This window comes from Zootoca vivipara, chromosome 9 (assembly GCF_965207765.1).
Source record: "Zootoca vivipara chromosome 9, rZooViv2.hap1.1, whole genome shotgun sequence".
NCBI classification, from domain to species: Eukaryota; Metazoa; Chordata; class Lepidosauria; order Squamata; family Lacertidae; genus Zootoca; species Zootoca vivipara.
Genome location: NC_142592.1, coordinates 23,562,633 through 23,580,536, shown reverse-complemented (window position 1 = coordinate 23,580,536; position 17,904 = coordinate 23,562,633). Strand labels below are relative to the sequence as shown.

Here is a 17,904-nt window from a genome sequence, read left to right as displayed (position 1 = left end):
GATCACACACCACCTGAGATTCCACATATCTATCATGCAGATAGGTGAGAAGGTCAGAGGGTTATACATATGCTGTGAATGTTGTACAGGTCAAGTGTTTGGAATAGATATAATCAAGACATGCATGTTCCAAGTACATCCATCTAATATAGAGAGCTGCAGAGAGCAGAAGCTGTTTAAATATTCAACAATGGAAAAAGGGAAATGGAACTGCAGTACAGTATTCAATACAGTATTTAACTATCAGGTTGTTTTTGACGGGCATGGTAGCGCAATCTAGGCATTTCAGCATACATTCACTTTACAAACTATGCCTAATTAGGTTGCAATGATTTGATAATTAATTTGGCTAGAATCATTAGTCAAAAACACTTTGATTTACTAAAATGTTCCTCACTGATTAGTGCCATGGTTTTCTGCAATCTGAACATAGATATATCGCTGAAAAATATAAACAATGGGTTGGATCCAGACTTGTTATGCAATCCCAAGCATGTAAGCTCCACTGAGTTCAGCAGGACCTACTCTTGGGGAACTGTGTATGGTGTGCTTAAAGTAGAACAACATGCTATGCTCAGTTAAAATAGATCCACAGCTGAAAATAGTTTATCTGGTGGCCCTCAAAAAATATAGCTGGTCATTTGGATCTTTCAGATCAAATACTTGTAGGTGAGGCATTTCAAGGACGGTAAACCAATTTGCTCTTGACTAAAACGACATTGCAAATGGACTATCTCTCACTCAGTGGATACATTTAAGAAAAGCCCACTGTTGTTATTTCTGTGATATTTCTGGAACAGAAGTTAAGATGAATGAAGATAAAACAGCCCAATAGGGAGTTATCAGTGACAGAATAAACACATTCTCATTCCTAGGAGGGATGCCGACAGGCATAAATGAAATCTTCACTGGACATTGCGCTTACATACTTCAGTTCAAGATGACCTGCCTTTCACCCTCATTTCTAGGGTCAAAATACACATCAAAATTCTGTTGGCATGGGAAACTGATACATACAGGCTTGTGAAATTTGCAGTTAAGAGGCAAAATGTGTGTGTGTGTGTGTGTGTGTGTGTGTGTGTTCTCTTTAAAAGGATATAGCTACTTCAAGTGGGGAATGCTGAATAAAAAGGTAAAGGTAAAGGGACCCCTGACCATTAGGTCCAGTCGTGACCGACTCTGGGGTTGCGTGCTCATATCGCATTATTGGCCAAGGGAGCCGGCGTATAGCAGCACACTGAAACGCCGTTTACCTTCTCGCTGTAGCGGTTCCTATTTATCTACTTGCACTTTGATGTGCTTTCGAACTGCTAGGTTGGCAGGAGCTGGGACCGAGCAACGGGAGCTCACCCCGTCACAGGGATTCGAACCGCCGACCTTCTGATCAGCAAGCCCTAGGCTCAGTGGTTTAACCCACAGAGCCACCTGGGTACTTCAAGTGGGGAATGCTGAATAGAGCACTCCATATCTTGCTTTGGTGGAAAGCAAAGTGAATTGGAAATGGAACTTGGTGTAATTGATCACTTGGCATAGATGGTTCCAGTAATGGCACACTGAACAGGAGAGAACTAGATTTCTCCATACACAACTTATCTGAACAGACCTTCTAAGCATATGGATGCCTCTGAGCACATAGACAGTTCCCCAAAAGAAAGATGCAACCACAGACAGCTGCATCACATATTATGTTGGCATACATGTACAGTGGTACCTTGGTTTAAGTACACAATTGGTTCCGGAAGTCTGTACTTAACCTGAAGTGATTTTCCCACTGAAAGTAATGGAAAGTGGATTAATCCATTCCAGACAAGTCCGTGGAGTGCTCAACCTGAAGCGTACTTAACCCAAAGTATGAGTGTAATTGGTTCTGGAAGTCCGTACTTAACCTGAAGCGTACTTAACCTGAAGCGAGCTTTCTCATTGAAAGTAATGGAAAGTGGATTAATCCATTCCAGACGGGTCTGCGGAGTACTTAAACTGAAAGTACTCAAACCGAAGCATACTTAAACCGAGGTATGACTGTAGTAGAAAATACTAGAAGACTATACTTGCTTGCTCCTTTCCATCTATGCTGGTGGTCTTCTCTGTTACTTACCTTGAATTTATAATATTTTTTATTTTAACAAAAACCCCAAATGCTTAAAACTTCAACGACAGCATTGCCACTATTTCATTTCTTTACAAGAAAAGACTGAAATTCTCAAAGGTCTTGGGATTTGGCTTTATTATTAGTATGTATTAAATTTGTATACTGTCCTTCATCTGAAGATTGCAGGGCAGTTCACAACTGAAAAATACAAAATGAGAACACATAATACACAATAAAACAAAAACAAGAAACAGGCCAATAGCCCCTTCCCTGCAAACACATTTTAGAAAGCCCTAAAATCAGCTGAGCGCCTGGTTGAAGGAAACCGTTTTCACCTGGTGCCTAAAGATATGTAAAGAAGGTGCCAGGTGAGCCTCCCTGGGGAGAGCATTCCCCAAACAGGGAGCCACCACAGACAAGGCCCGTTCTTGTGTTGCCACCCTCTGGTCTTCTCATGGAGGAGCTACATGAAGACAGATAGGAAGTCCACCTATAAAGCATCCCATTCATGCTCTGACCTTGAACCCAGTTATCCCACAACCAGACACTTTTCTATCTAATTTACAGTGCCTATGTTTCTATGTGGCCATTACATTATGTCTAAGCTTACATGGTCTCGCATGCTCTGCCAGTGTCTTAAATGTGAAATATGCTCGGGGTATTTAATGTAAAACTTGTGTACCTAAATTAAACCAAAGTTTTGTACTATTTTCAATTCTGCAGCGATATGTGTGTTTGAAGGCAAAACATACTTTGAAGGTGAAAGAGAAACCGTACGTTCAAACTCAGGGGATTGCATTCTGTTTGAATGCAAGGTAAGATCACAGTTGGCTTATTCTCTTCCTTGTAATGTGTCCTTACCCATAGTTAAACCTGACAAAAAAATATGGTCGCAGTGGCTTTTTAGGTTTGCTGTGTTAATATATAAATATATATTTATATGGGGTTCTATGTAAGTTTAAGTCCCTTAGTAGTACAGTGGTGCCTCGCTAGACGAATTTAATTCGTTCCACGGGTCTTTTCTTATAACAAAAAACTCGTCTAGCGAATCCCATAGGAATGCATTGATTTTTTGGAGGGACATTTTTTTTGCCCATAGGAACACATTAATTGAATTTCAATTCATTGCTATGGGAAACCGCGATTCGCTAGACGAATTTTTCATAAAACGAATTTGTCTAGCGAGGCAACCTCCGCTCGAAAAATCCTTGCGTTAAGCGGAAATTTCGTTAAGCAGGGCATTTGTTAAGCAAGGCACCACTGTATGCTTGTTTTGCAAGACAAATATTTTGGAAAAGTGGGGTGTTATTGAGCAAGAGAATGCTTAAGCAGGTTTCTGGTAACATCGCTGCACAATATATTGTGCAACAGTTGCACAAACAGTTTTTGCCAGTGCAGCTGTTGCATAGGATTCCTTTGTTGAACATTATTATTAAAACTCATCTGACACAGCAGGGATAGCCCATACCAGGGGTCAGCAAAGTTTTTCTGGCTTGGGCCAGTTCACGGTCCCGCATACGCCGCAGTGGGCCAGAGTGTCACGTGCACATGCATGCACATGCATGCACAAACACTATTTCCAGCGTGCCTTCTGGCACGGAGGAGGTATGCGCAGCTTCCTATTGGCTGCAGGAGCTTCCTGCAGCCAATGGGAAGCCGACCAGAATCGCGGAAGGCGGTCTCCGCTCTTCTCCGCACCAGTTTAGCGTCGTGCACGGGAGCCCACCGAGTGGCTATCGGGGGTCCATGGGTCGGTTAAACGACCTCGATGGGCCGCTTGTGGTCCATGGGCCTTAGGTTGCCAAACCCTGGCCCATGCGCTAGCAGACAGAGGATGTTGGATACGGTCCTGTTTTGTTTTGATTTCAGTTATCTGAGGAGAAGATTGAGAGCAAGTTTCAAGCCTGCACCTTCCACTCTGTCATTTCCTTCATCATTGGTAGAAATGAACAGAATAACCAGGAAGTTCTCACATTTGGGACCTGATCCTTATATATTAAATTCACTTCTTTATAATTATAACTTACTAATAAGCTCTGCACCACCCTAGCCACACTGTGTACAATATTTCACTAACTTTGTAAAATTGTTTCATTATAATTATTGAAAGGTTGAGTAATAGGGGATTTTGTTAGTGTTTTTGCTTTTACTTTAAAGCTGAATTTTATACAAAGTTTCTTCCTCCAAACAATACTTTCCTGACATATGGCTATTGACTTTTGTAGAGAGAGAGAAAAAGAATATTGATAAAACTGAGATCAGCTAATTTAAGCTTCTGGATTGTTGTGAGAAAGGAACTCTGAAAGAAGAATGACATTTGAGTTTCTTCTATCTGTAGCAACCTGCTAGTAATCTATATCAATGAAAGCATCTGTCCTTTAAAAAATTTTTTGAAAACATTTCAGGAAAATCACAGCAATTTGGGGTAGAAGGGAAACTATTCTTAGTATTTTAATTAAACATTTTGATTCATTGCTTCTCTATGGTTTTGTGCCTATGGATTTTGTTATGAGGTTGGATGATGACGGAAAAACCTGGCTGATGAGTATCTTACACTTTCCAGCTGCATTTTTATTGCATGCTTTAAATCTGCATATTCTGGTGTGTTTTTTAAGTACATAATCATCTCCCCCCCCATAGGACTACAAAATGCAACGTATCGTGAAGTCAGATTGTCCCGCCTTGAACTGTCCTGAATCTCAGCAAATCTCCTTACCTAACAGCTGCTGTAAAGTTTGTAAAGGTAAGGCAAATGAAAGAATTTACTCTTGCAACCACACGGGGAAATGAACAGCTGAGATACAAAGATTGAGTGAACTGGAGCAAATATTATTCATTCATTTAACCCAAAACTGATCTCCATGTGGAAACCAAGGTGCGGGATGTACCTAATAGAATGTGGGTGAGCCAACCTGTGAATGGTTCCTCTACTTTCTCAAGCATCACCCTCTCAAGTGAGTAAGATCCACCCCATCTTTGGGGCCCCAGCAACTCCAGGCAGATGTTACTTGTTGGTACCAAAGGCGCTTCTTAACCATGCCACTGAGTCCCACAGCCCTGAAGGCAAGTCTTAGGGCTACGCCACGTACCCTTAAAGATGCCTGAAGTTGCTTGCTAAACCTAAACTGCGTCATAACTACCTGCACCAACCTTATAACGTGGTCAATTAACAAATACTATCCCTCCTCTAAGTATCAGGCTCCCACATCAGTACAGAACAGGCAAAACAAGCTGCCCAGCAAGGCCAATCTGCTCACAAGCAAAAAATTCAACCTCAGCACCCTGAAAACAACTAGCCAATGCCTGCACTGTCTATAGGGTGGGAGAGTAGGTAGCCGACAGACAGAAGAGGATGCCAGAAGAATGAGGTGGGCTTAAATAGCCCTCCCACCCACACCCAGTGTCAGCGTTGCATTCCTCTGCACACGGAAGTTACTTCTTAGGCCTCTACAGTTCTTGAACAGCTGCAGCAGCTACTTGCCACCACAACTGCTTCGAGCATGGGGACAGCGGGAATGCTGAAAAATGAAACACTTCTCATGCATCTGGTAAAATGAGCAAATGTTTATGCCACAACAGATCTATGAATCTTCAAGGTGCCGTGATACCTGGTCTGCTTTGTTGCTGCCTCAATATACTAACATAGGTACCCTTTTGAAAAACCCCTTTGAAAAGTATCAGCCGGTAACTGTCTGAGGATGGAAGGGAATCTGTCAGCAGAATGGGGAAGAAAGCAATTTGTGGCATTTCCCCCCACACTCCTGCAGCACTCTCCAACCCCCTGTGTGTGTGGGAAAGTCCCCCAATCCACTGGGGCAGATTTAGAGAGGATGGGGGGCTGCAGGAGGGAGGTGGAATTGCTGAAAATGGCATCCTTCCATGTTCCAGCTGCTAGAAGGAGGACTGTTGCAGTCACCTAAATAGTAGGGAACATATGGATCGCTTCCATGCTGTTCCTGCTGGGCTGTGATCGTAGCTGATTGTGTGTACTTCATAATAGCTGTAGTTTCTTTATCAGTTAACATGGTTTGGTTTGCTGATAGAACACCAAATTCCCACTTTAATGTTGTTCACTACAGAGAGTTAAAGAAATACGGAGGATTATAGTCTCACATTTATCACACAGCACTTTGAACAGATGGCGTGTGCCCTGATTTGCAATTCAGGGTAAAAGATAAAGGTATTCTCTGGGGTTTTCTTGTCTGCTGTTCTCATCCAGGGCGATATTGGTTCCTTCAAAGCTGTGAAAAGTTGCATCTCTCTCTCTCTCCTGGTTTTTCTAATAGATAAACCATTGCAAATATGAAACAAGTTCCCAGTCTCCTGGGTTTCACCATATACCTGTGTTCCGAGAAAGAAAGCCACATTCGGTTCCTGGGTCATCCAGGCACCAAGTATGTAATTAGTGAAATCAGAAGGGACATAAAAATTAAAGGAAAGAATATGATAGAAACTGGATAAGATCCTGGCTATCCTATCTATTGAAATAAACTCAAAAGGACATTTTCACGGATGGATTTAAATTATTTAAATGGCTCTGAGGGATATGTTCATTACAATATTTCTTGATTATTCATGGAGACCACACAGGCTTGAGAAGTGTAATTGGCAGGTTTTATGCTTATTATCAGTACATTCCCATGTCTGTCTGTGTGTGGGGCAGCTTGAATTTGCCTGTCAGGAGCTGCCTACAGATCTTATCTCTGAAAGCCTAAATTACTATATAATTAATCTCCTGTACTTGCTCTCTTATACTGCCGCATAGCCACAAGGAGCATATTGATCAATAATGAAAATGTGACCGCCATCTCCTGTGATGCTCAGGTTCTGACACAAACTGATAGAAGCCGGGAAAAGTCTAGCCTAAGGCTAATACTTTGTCCTTAACTAGGGGTCCTTTGTGAGGGAAGGCAGAACAGGACAAAGGCTGTCATAGGAGCAAATACTGCTATTCATAAGCAAATAGAAAACCCATAAATGCTGAGGCTGACATACAGATTGGAAACAAAGAATAGCTCTTAGTAGACATTCTTGCTTCAGAATTAACTTCTAGTTAGCTGGCTACCCCTGCTGAGGAGCACAGAGGTGGCTGGGCAGACAACATACAGCTCCCACATCATTTCTGGTAAGCAGCGTTATTGTCCCACAATGGCAGCTGACAATTTCTGCTTGTGAATCACTTGCACTGGCCATGGCTGTCACATCTCCTGCCAAGTTTTGAGGACCATTTTACTGAACATTTGAACACAATGAGAAATCCAGGAATGTAAGAGGTGGGATGAGAGAGAATCCACCACTTAGAAGGATGTTACAGGTGACATCACATGCATACTGCCCATAAGTCCCCCCCCCAAAAAAACTAGATGTTTTCTGCATTTGCCCATAGTGACTTGCCCATGAATGCCCTCAGAGATTTATGGCTGGATAAGGCTTAAAACTGGTGCCTTGCACTTCAAAACACTAAAATAAACTATTACATTTTTCTTTAGCATTGGCCATTGTCAAGAGGTGGTAACTGTTAATTAAAGACAGGTAGTTGGTATTTAACTAGATTATATACCGGACACGAGTGGTGCTATAGTCTAAACCACTGAGCCGCTTGGGCTTGCCGATCAGAAGGTCAATGGTTTGAATCCACATGACAGAGTGAACTCCCATTGCTCTGTCCCAGCTCCTGCCAACCTAACAGTTCGAAAGCATGCCAGTGCAAGTTGATAAATAGATATTGCTGCGACAGGAAGGTAAACAGTGTTTCTGTGTGCTCTGGTTTCTGTCATGGTGTTCCGTTGCACCAGAAGTGGCTTAGTCATGCTGGCCACATGACCTGGAAAGTTGTCTGTGGACAAACACTGGCTCCCTTGGCCTGAAAGCGAGATGAGCACTGCAACCCCATAGCTGCCTTTGACTGGACCAGGGGTCCTTTACCTTTTTTACCTTTTGTATTATAATGATGATAGCACTGATCTGGGTCAGTTGAACATAAATTTTCCTCTTGGTCTTTAGAAGCCTTGGGTTTAGTTCTCACAGAGTGGCAACCACCAGTTCAAGTGTTTTAATAATCATAATCAAGTTAGCCTTTGCCAACCTGTGTAGTTTTGGACCATTATTATTATTTATTAAATTTGCCCTATACCTGCAGGTCTCAGTGCTGTGTTAGCTGGGGCTAATGGGAGTTGTGGTCCAGAAAACCTGGAGGGCACCATATTGGCAAACACTGCTACTAAGTACTTGAAAATGATAGAGGTTGTAAACTATAGTGGTTGTTGAGGACGAAACTACTCACCGGTCCTTCTGATGAGGTGCTAGGCTCCAAGCATCAAAAGCAAAATTCATATGGTAGCAGCTGGTGGGGCATTGTTGCTCACTTGGCTTCTCAGTGCCATGTGTTGCTGCCAGGTACCAAGAGGGAAAGTGGGAGGAGCTGGAGGCAGTGGGGAGTTTGGTATGGTGTGGAATGGTTCAGCTGCTGCATCTGCACCACACCAAACTCCCTGCTGCCTCTCTCCTGCTCTCAGTACCCTGCAGCAGTGAATGCCATTAGGAAGCCAAGTGAGTAACACTGCCCTGCCCTGGCTGGCATCCACTACTGAATATATATTTGACAAGTTTTTTTAAAATACAGAAATGGCCATGTGGCCCAAGAAAGACATGAATTACATAAGCTTCGATCCCAGAAGGTTAAACTTAGTTGGAATTGTGCTGCTGACTTCAGAAGGAACTGAATAGCCTAGTTCAGTTGTTTAGAGTTTCTAAGCATCATTTTTACTTACTTTTAGGCCATGACTTTTGCTCTGAAGGACACAAGTGCTTGGAGAATTCTTTCTGTAGGAACCTTGAAGACAGGGCTGTCTGTGGCTGCCGGGATGGATTCCGAGCCCTCCGAGAGGACAATGCATACTGCGAAGGTAATTCTTTGTAAATAAATCTGATTCAGGTATAATAATTACTGCAAAAAGTATGTATTAATTCACAACTTGTCAAAGTGATGGGCTCATTAAATTCAGGGGATTTAATTTAAAGCATGAATCAGCTGAAGTAATTAACTCTCCAATTAAGGTTCTCCCTTTCCTAAAAAAATCTGATCTGTGTCAAAGTAATATGTTAATACAACCGAATTCTTGATTTGGAAATTAATATATTACTATAGTATGTACTTTTTCCCCATTCAGAACTCACTCAGATAAGCTAAAATTCCAATAGCATGCCATTTTAATATAACTCCTGAGTTGTAACACCTCTTAATTAATCCCCAGGTATGTTTATGTAACCTTAAGGGTTGTATAAAGTAAGCAACAGGAGATAGATTTAAATATCTTGTGGTAAGCATCATTTTAATAACAAACACCCCATCTAAAAGATGTAGCATTGTTCCCATGGGGGGGGGCGGGGCGGGGAGATTGTTGATTTTTGCTTTTACAGTTTCTTCAAAGTTCCAGGCCAGTTTGTGATCAAGGCCAGATGACACACATTCTAAGGCATTCCGGTTATTGCCTGATGCCTTTTGATGGAATGAGTTCAGCTGTGAGTCAGCAAGTATTTAATATGGAGGATGTGTAGGTGCTTGTACGAACCACCTCTCGTATACTTGGCTACCATATGGAGAAACATTATTGCTGTGTTTGGCCACCTGAATACTCTGAAATAGAAAAAATGCCAAGGTATTTATGAGAGATATCCATTATCTTTCTTTCCCACCACCATTTCCTCCTGCCAGGGCATGCTGAAGTGGAACAGCATGTAACTAAATATTTCCTTCTCCGTTAATTACAAGTCTGTAAGCAATTACAGGTGAAGCTGGAAAATAATTGCATTTGAAAAGATCTGTATTAAAATGTAGCTAAGCATGAACAAAATAATTGGTTTTACTTTTCAGGACAAATAAAATAATTATTGGCTTTTATTGTTGCAATCCTGGAATAGGTTAGGTTTTTTTTATGGCAGTTGTAGAAAACCTTTGCCCCCCCAAGATGTTGCTGAGCACCCTTAATCCATGGTCATTGGCCATGCTTGTTGGCACTGATGGAAGCTGCTGTTCTGCAACATCTGGATTGCCAAAGTGTTCCCCATACCCAGAGGCTGCAGTTGTAGTCACTGTCAAAATGCTTTCTGCACTATAAAGCTGAAGTTGGGTCTATATTATGCTGTGTGTTGGGTCTATATTATGCAGTTATAATTGTTTGTGGCTGTTGAGATTGTTAATAATAATAGAAGGAATGTGCTTGATGCCAGCCATGAAGGCAAATGGTAAACCTATATTTCCACTAATGAAGCATTTTCTAAAGATGCAGTGTTTGAGAGATGAGAGGTAAATCAAACATGCCAACGAAAACACTGGCAAGACTTGTATCACCTGTAGAGTTGAATTTATTTATGACTTTGAAATGCTTGTTGGCATTTTTAAAAGGATTGCACCATGAAATCTCCCAAAATCAACACATGATCCTAAGGATATTTGCATAGGAGCATGTATTATTTATTTAAGTGGGAATTTCTCCCAGTAAATCTGGATGATTTGAAATCCACAGGGCTGTTAATTGGCAATGATTGAGCTCTTAGAATTAAGTTAGTATAATAAGCTATATTTACTGCCTTAACTTTCATTAGCTCTAGTTTCTGAATAGAATGGACAAATTGGGCAATTTTGGTTTCCCCCAGTTTCTTATATTTTTAGTGTATATTTTCACATTGCTTTCTGTTCAGTATTTTAATGTACATTTCTGGTAATACACACATTTCAATATGCAATCTTACATATTATATGTATTCCATATTATACACATTTTTTGCAAGCAATTTCTCCTAATATTGTGCATTATTGTATGTTATTTTAACTAATTAACCATTTTGGGGGTTTTTCATTTCAAAATTTGGAGAACTATGAATGTCAGAGGATAGCTATGTTTCTGTTCATTTAAATATAAACTGAACCAAATTTCTACTGCATCCCTACTTCTGACTACCTTGTTGAGAGCTCCTTGTTATTAAATGCCCACTTCTGTTTTTCTTGTTGTTAGCTGTCATATCTTCTAAGGCAACATCTGTATTCACCTGCCTCCTTGGATAATTAGGTGCTGCGAATAAATTTGCTCCTTCCATTTTTTAACAGCTACTTGTAATCTCGCACAATCTCTTGCTTTCTCATACTACGGGTCATAAGAAGGTGAATCTAAATCCCATTACGTACACTGCCATCAACCAATTGTTAATTTGTGCAAAGGGGGAAAACATTTTCAGAGTTGTTGCTACAGTAGCTTGTTTTTAGATATTCACAATGTTGTGTCTTAATTAAAAATAAAATAGAAAATCCACTGAAATGCATGGGAATTGAGCCATTAATTTCAGTAGACATCATGTGCGCCAACTCTACGGGGTCGAGGTGTCACCCCTGGAAGGCAATCTATGCTGTTTGAAACCCCATTTGTTCTATGTAGTACAGCAGGGGTGGCCAACTCCCAAGAGAGTGCGATCTACTCGCAGAGTTAAAAACTGGCAGTGATCTATCCTCTTTTTGGGGGTTCAGGTCAAAGTTGTTGAGTTTTTTCAGGGAGGAGGTAAAATGCTTAGCTTTTTTTAGGGGAGCCACAGTTGTTCAGCTTCTTTGGGGGGAGCCTATGATCTACCAGTGATCTACCTTTTGGACATGCCTTTAGTACAGTATGCCTTGACAAATTTGCCCTTTATAATGGGAGGCAATGTGATTGTTTTACTGATGTCTTTTTAAAGGTTTATGGTGATTCTGAGTACATATTTCTGAGAGAATAAACATCATTTTCAGTTGACTGCTGTGCAGAGTTATCCTTTAAAATTTAATGAGGACATTCAATCGGTGGTAAATTTCTACCCGTATCTTCCAAAATTAGGTCAAGTTTTATTTACTAGCTGAAATAAATAGATGGCTGGATTTTATTTTATTTTAAAGGCTGGGTGGGGAATTGTACTACTTCACAAAAAGCAGTTCTAAGGAGCTCACACTCAATATTAGTTTGTGATTCCTGATTGATTTAAAGATTCCTGCATCATGATATGGTTGGTGATGCCAGGGGTTCTAATAGATGCCTGCACAGTCTCGAAGCTGGTGCACAATTTGCTACAATTTCCAAAATCCCAGCCCTGTGTTCCTATGCTACACCTAGTTGAGAGGTGAGCAACCTCCTGGGACATAGACACAGTTCAAAATAACCATGGCTGTCTCACTGAGCATGTATTTCTTCAAAGCTTGGCATTTTGGAAAGGTCAGCTGCTGAAGATATGAGGAAAGTAGTAGCAAGATATGTATCAGTTTACGTTTTTATTGAGGTATCTTCAAGTGATCAGAGACTGCCCCAGAGAACAATAACCATGAGTGCCCTGTGCGTTGCAGCCACTAGAACAGAAAGGATGCTTGATATCATGTGAATGGATGAAATCACTCAGAAAGTAGGTTTTCTTCTGCTGCTTTGTACTTTTGCTGGTCCTGCTACACACCTTCTTTGAATGGTTTTATCTAGCCAGTATGTGTCCTTGAACTGTGAGTGTGATAATGTATCTTGCTTGCTGAGATGGAGTTTGGAGGGGTGTGTGTGTGTGTAGATGTCTTGGGCAGGTGACAGGAGCAGATCAGTAATAACTCACATGGGGTCACAACTCTTTATTCAAAGAAGCAAACAGCTCAAGAGGTCACGCCTAGTGAGCACAGCAACTCTTCCTGATAGGTCTTGCCCCAATGAGGCAGTTGTGAGGACTGAAGGTCCCACAGTTGCCTAAGCCTCCTCCTCTTCCTCCGGGTTCTCCCAAGGCAATCTGAGATTCTCTTGATGCATCTGCCTCTGTTCCACCCTCTTCATACCTCTTCTGGTCCTGGGAGACCATGTGACCCCTAGAAGATTGCCCATCATGGAATATGCCACTTAGGCAGAATAAAGTTCCAACTCCTGGCATAAGAGCCTGAGACAGGAGATCCTTGTAAGTGTAGAACACAACAAAAGTCCACAGTGAGAATGTATTGGGGGGGGGGGGGAGACGACAACCACTATTTACACATGAGGTTTAATGGATCTTGTCTTAATGAATACTCTTCATTATGAAGTATGAAGTAGTGTTAGAAGACCATTGTTGATGCTTTAGTTTTTGTCTTCTAATTGAAATTATACAATAGTTTCAACATGTAAAATATGTGCTTAATTTTTATTTCTGTTTCCTCCAGATTAATCAACTGATGCTTTGCTTGATTAATCTGCCAATTAAACTTTTTAAAGTCTACCAATCTAATGTGCATGCATAGATACCTATATGTAAATGACACTAAAACAGCAATAAATATAAAAATAGTTGTATTAAATGCCGTTGTTATTACTGTTAGTAGTAGCTGAAGGCATTTAGATATGTTTTCCTCCCTTATATTCATAATTATAAAACAACTTTTAAAAGATTTTGCGAAAGGTAAAGCTGGTTGCATCTATGAATCAATGCATCACAATTGGTGATTTGGGTTGTGGCAACCTGATCCTATGAGTAGGGCCTAATGTAAAAGGCAGAGGCAAAATGCTCCTTTGTGCAAGCTGCTTTCTAGTCTGTGTAAACATAAGGAAACCCCAGCAGTGCTTGCTCAAATGGCCTCGTTGCTATGTCCACAGATGCTGATGAGTGTGCAGAAGGAAGGCATTACTGTCGGGAAAATACCATGTGTGTAAACACACCAGGATCATTCATGTGCATCTGCAAAACAGGTTACATCAGGATTGACGATTACTCATGTACAGGTAAGAGACAGCAGTTAGTCAGTGAAAAGTCTCCACATTTCCAATGTTTTGAAAACGTTGCTTTGCTTATGGATAACGGCACTTTTAATTCCTGAATGGGAAGCGGAGGAATGGAGCGGTGTCATGGCTACCACATCACAAATCCTGCTGTTTGGCCTGGCCACACCAGAAGGTGGGAACTCTTTCCTCTTCTTTTTTTGCTGCAAGACCCCCAGGCTGGCACAGCTGAAAAGCCCAAATGCCTTTAGACCAACAGATTTAAAGTCAGCAGTGCTTGCCTTGCCCCCAAAACACCTTGTTTTGAGGAAAACATCCGGTAGCCAGGGGTGTACCTAGGGGTTGGCTAGGTTGGCCCCTGCCCGGGGGAGTGCAAAAATTGTGCCTCTTAACTCTGACGTGGAGTGGCTATCATCATCATCATTTTATTCCTATGGAGCTTGTCAGGCCCCGCCCCGAGCCAGGTGGAGAGAGGCAGGGCAGGGCCCTCAGGCTCCCAACATTCATGGGGAAGCCCTCCTTATATGTACAGACAGATTTATAAGGATTTATAGATTTATAAACAGGCTATGAGCCCATCTGGCTGTTTGTGTGCTTCTCAAGCTCTTCCTCCTCTGCTCTGGGTGGCTGGGTGATATACGTAGGTTCCTCTTACAAGGGAGCAAGGGGCAGAGGGTGCCAATGCAGCTCCTTGTGAAGGGTGCAAGGGGGCCTAGGTAGGCTGGTGGCAGTTTCCTGCCTTGTTGGGTGCAGTAGAGTCATCTACAGAGTGCAGCTTAGTGGGGGGTCAGTTCCAGTTTATCTAGTGGGGGTTAGGACTGCACTGTAAAGGAAGCAAGAAAGTTAGTACGGTACATTTAAAAAGTTTCCTAAGTGGCAGCTACTGTGAATCTAGCCCCAAATCAACTTGGTGGCAGGGTGAATGTTTAATTAGGTTTCTAATTGGGAGGGGGGAGACAGAAGGAAATACTGCATCTCATTCCTCTTCCCCTGACCACACTGGAAGTAGGAGGGGTCGATTCTGCTGTGCGCCTCCTTCCCAGCACATTCTCTGTGGAAACATGCTGGGCAATGCAGATTCCTGCAACCAGCATGATTGAGTCCTCCACTCACCAACTGGTGAGCAGATGATTCAGTCCTGCTTTCCCAGTGAGATAACACACAGAATCTGTCTTCTTCTCCTTTTTCTCGCTGATGGCCCTCCCTCTGACAGGCCCAGGTTTCTCCAGGCAACCTGATGTGGGGTGATCCAGGGCTGTTTCCACCTAACCCTGGTGAAGCTTGGATCCCACCCTCCCTGGTTTAGTATGGGATGCAACAAATCTAGTGCACAGCCCTAATATATGTGCATACTATAGCCTTATCTGGATTATACCAGATTGTATATCATGCATGCGTGATGATGTCATTATTTCGGACCACCATTCTGAGTCCTTTGTAGGTCTGCCCTGAGGGGCACAGTGGTGTTCCATATAGACTACAGTTGAACAGATCCTGAGATCAATTATTAAATTATTTGTATACTTGTTTTTAGTTGCATAGATATATGTTTCTGTGATATCACAATCATATGTTGCTTGATCTGAGGAAAGCTAATAATATATAACTCATTTACTGGTTTCACGCACCATCAATAAATTGAACCCTATACTTGTTTCCTTTAAACTGCCTAGAAGCAATTATAAGCTGAATTGAATAAGTGACTTGAAATGAAAATAATACAACACTTGAATTGTTAGTTTGTTGGAACTCATTAGAAGTTCCTTAACTCAAACTGAAATATAAATTTGGTTACGAACTGCAAGTTATTTTCATATAAACTATAAATCTTAGTAACACAACAATAAAACTGTTATGGCTGTGAAGAGATTAAATTATAATAGAAGTTTTTAAGCAGCTATTATGCTGCAATTTGCTTAATGACGACTGAGAGCATTTACAAATTCAACCACGACCAGTGTTTACAACGATTACTGAAAAGGAAGAGCGGTTCCATTTGAGAGTACTGAATGCCTTTGACCTTATGTTTTGTAGAATGCATCAAAGTGGCATTTGCAAAAATGTTACATAAATATACTTCTTCCTCATCAACATATTAAAGTGAATGATGACGAACCAGATGCACAGTTCTTCATAGTTGAGAACAGGAACAGTGGCAAGGTGGCCTTGTAGCTTGGTCCCAAGCTTGTTGCTATGCTACAAGGTTTCCAGAAAAGCTGCAAAAGTCAACATGCTATACTTGTGAAATCCTGAACATACAATCTTTGTTATATCTAGTAGCATTATTAATGGAAAACAGAGAAGGTGGTTTTTCATACTTCCATTTTTTGTATGAAACCCAAACCTTTTATTAGTTTAAAAAACCAGTGTTTCCTAATTTCATTTTTTCTTCCCAAGCCCAAATGCAGCTGGGAGCAGCTGTTTATAGCATCCAATTATAACGGGACCTGTTTCTTTCTTTGTCTTGTTAACACACCTGCTCTCTTTGCCCCCATACCTATTAATCAAGCTGTTCTGGAACCCAGATGCTGTCTTGTTCACTGCCACAGCCAGCTTTAATGCAAGTTTAGGTCTCTAAGGGCTTCTGTCTGGTACTTGCCAAATGAAGGAACACCCTATAAATCTGCACACAATAGGGAAGGTGAGAGCTGTAGAATCCAGCTGTTCCCCAGTGAGGTTAATAATAATAATAAGTGGGAAAGTAGAGCTTTGAGCAAAGCAGGCAATTTTTTTAAAAGCAGATTTTCCATGTGGGCACGTGCATAAATCGTGGAGAACAGGAATGAAAAGGGCAAGAATAACACATCTTGGCCACTGCAATGATACACTTTTAAGATACAGGACTGATACATTGTTTAGATTAGTAGCTGTTGAATGGATTCTTTAAAAATGGTTTTGTTGACCTACAAGGGAGCAATAATTCTCACAATTTACATTTTTTATTTGTGTGTGTGTGTGTGTTTGTGTGGAGAGAGGGCCTTTAGCACAAACTGCAGAACTTATGGTTGGTGTCAGCCATGTTTTTGAATGAGTACTTTCATTCAACAGCCACCCGCATTCTTAGAATCAGTTTGTTTTGCATGGGGGCCCCTTGGTTGTGGGGCTGGATGCACAGATCACAAAAGTATGATAAGTTCCTCAGTTCTTTTGTTAAGAAACTGATACACAGCCTGCTTTCATTTGTTAGAAGAGGGATTTTTATTTTTTTTATTTTTTGTCCTTTAGAATAAAATTGCAAAGTGGCTCTTCAAACCCGTATTGAGTGTGTTTGCGCATACAGTTAACGTTAAACAATGCAGCGTTTAAACAATATGGCCTCATTATCTCTGACATCTCTTAATGTCTATTTTAAATGCCAGCAAACATCACTAGTTGCCTGGTAATTTATTCTGAGTTTCTGGCAAATGTGCTTATCTCACACTTCAAATGCTACTTCACATTCTGCTGCTACAAACCCTAATTTCATTATGGTTTCATGTTCATTTAAAAATGGTGTGTGTGTGTGTCATCTCAAGCATTATAATCCAATGATCATGATGGTGACACATTCCTGTCAATCACCATCAGCCCATTGGGGTGTCCCTACTGTTTACATGTAAGGCAGGATAGTGGCAAGACTGGGACTACATATCCACACTAGTGGAGCTGCTGAAGTTTGTACTTCCTAGCTATCACAACAGATGGGCTTTGGTACATATATGCAAGAAAAATAAGTCACTGTGATCTACTTAAGCTGTAGGATGCTCCAAAGATTCCCTCAGATACCGGTACCCTTTTGTGTAGAAATGTATCATAACACATAAAGCGTAAAATCTGACACTGTCATCAGAAAATAAGAAGGTATAATGGAGGTCCATCTGGACTGAGATGAGGGATAGCACAAAGTTGGAATAGATATTGCTCTGGGGCTGCTGTGAAGGCAAGAGGAACCCAGTGGAGCTGTAGGCAGATAAAACCAGTGGCCATTTATTTACTTACTACCTGTATACTTTACATCCTGCCTTTCCTCCAGGGAGCTGAAAGTGGAGTACAGGGTTTGCATACCCATCCTTTTATCCTTACATCCCTATATGCAAGCCT

At 41.3% G+C, this 17,904-nt stretch overlaps 1 protein-coding gene across 2 annotated transcripts in view; it reads left to right on the top strand.

Annotated features, from left to right (window-relative positions):
- NELL2 (neural EGFL like 2) overlaps positions 1–17,904 on the top strand; it is a 119,366-nt gene that overhangs the window by 47,538 nt on the left and 53,924 nt on the right. For both annotated transcript variants that reach the window (XM_088676462.1, XM_035128429.3), the window contains exons 10-13: positions 2,813–2,904; positions 4,730–4,832; positions 8,866–8,994; positions 13,702–13,827. In XM_088676462.1, coding sequence (XP_088532588.1) covers positions 2,813–2,904; positions 4,730–4,832; positions 8,866–8,994; positions 13,702–13,827 — 450 coding nt within the window. The remainder of the gene's footprint in view (positions 1–2,812; positions 2,905–4,729; positions 4,833–8,865; positions 8,995–13,701; positions 13,828–17,904) is intronic.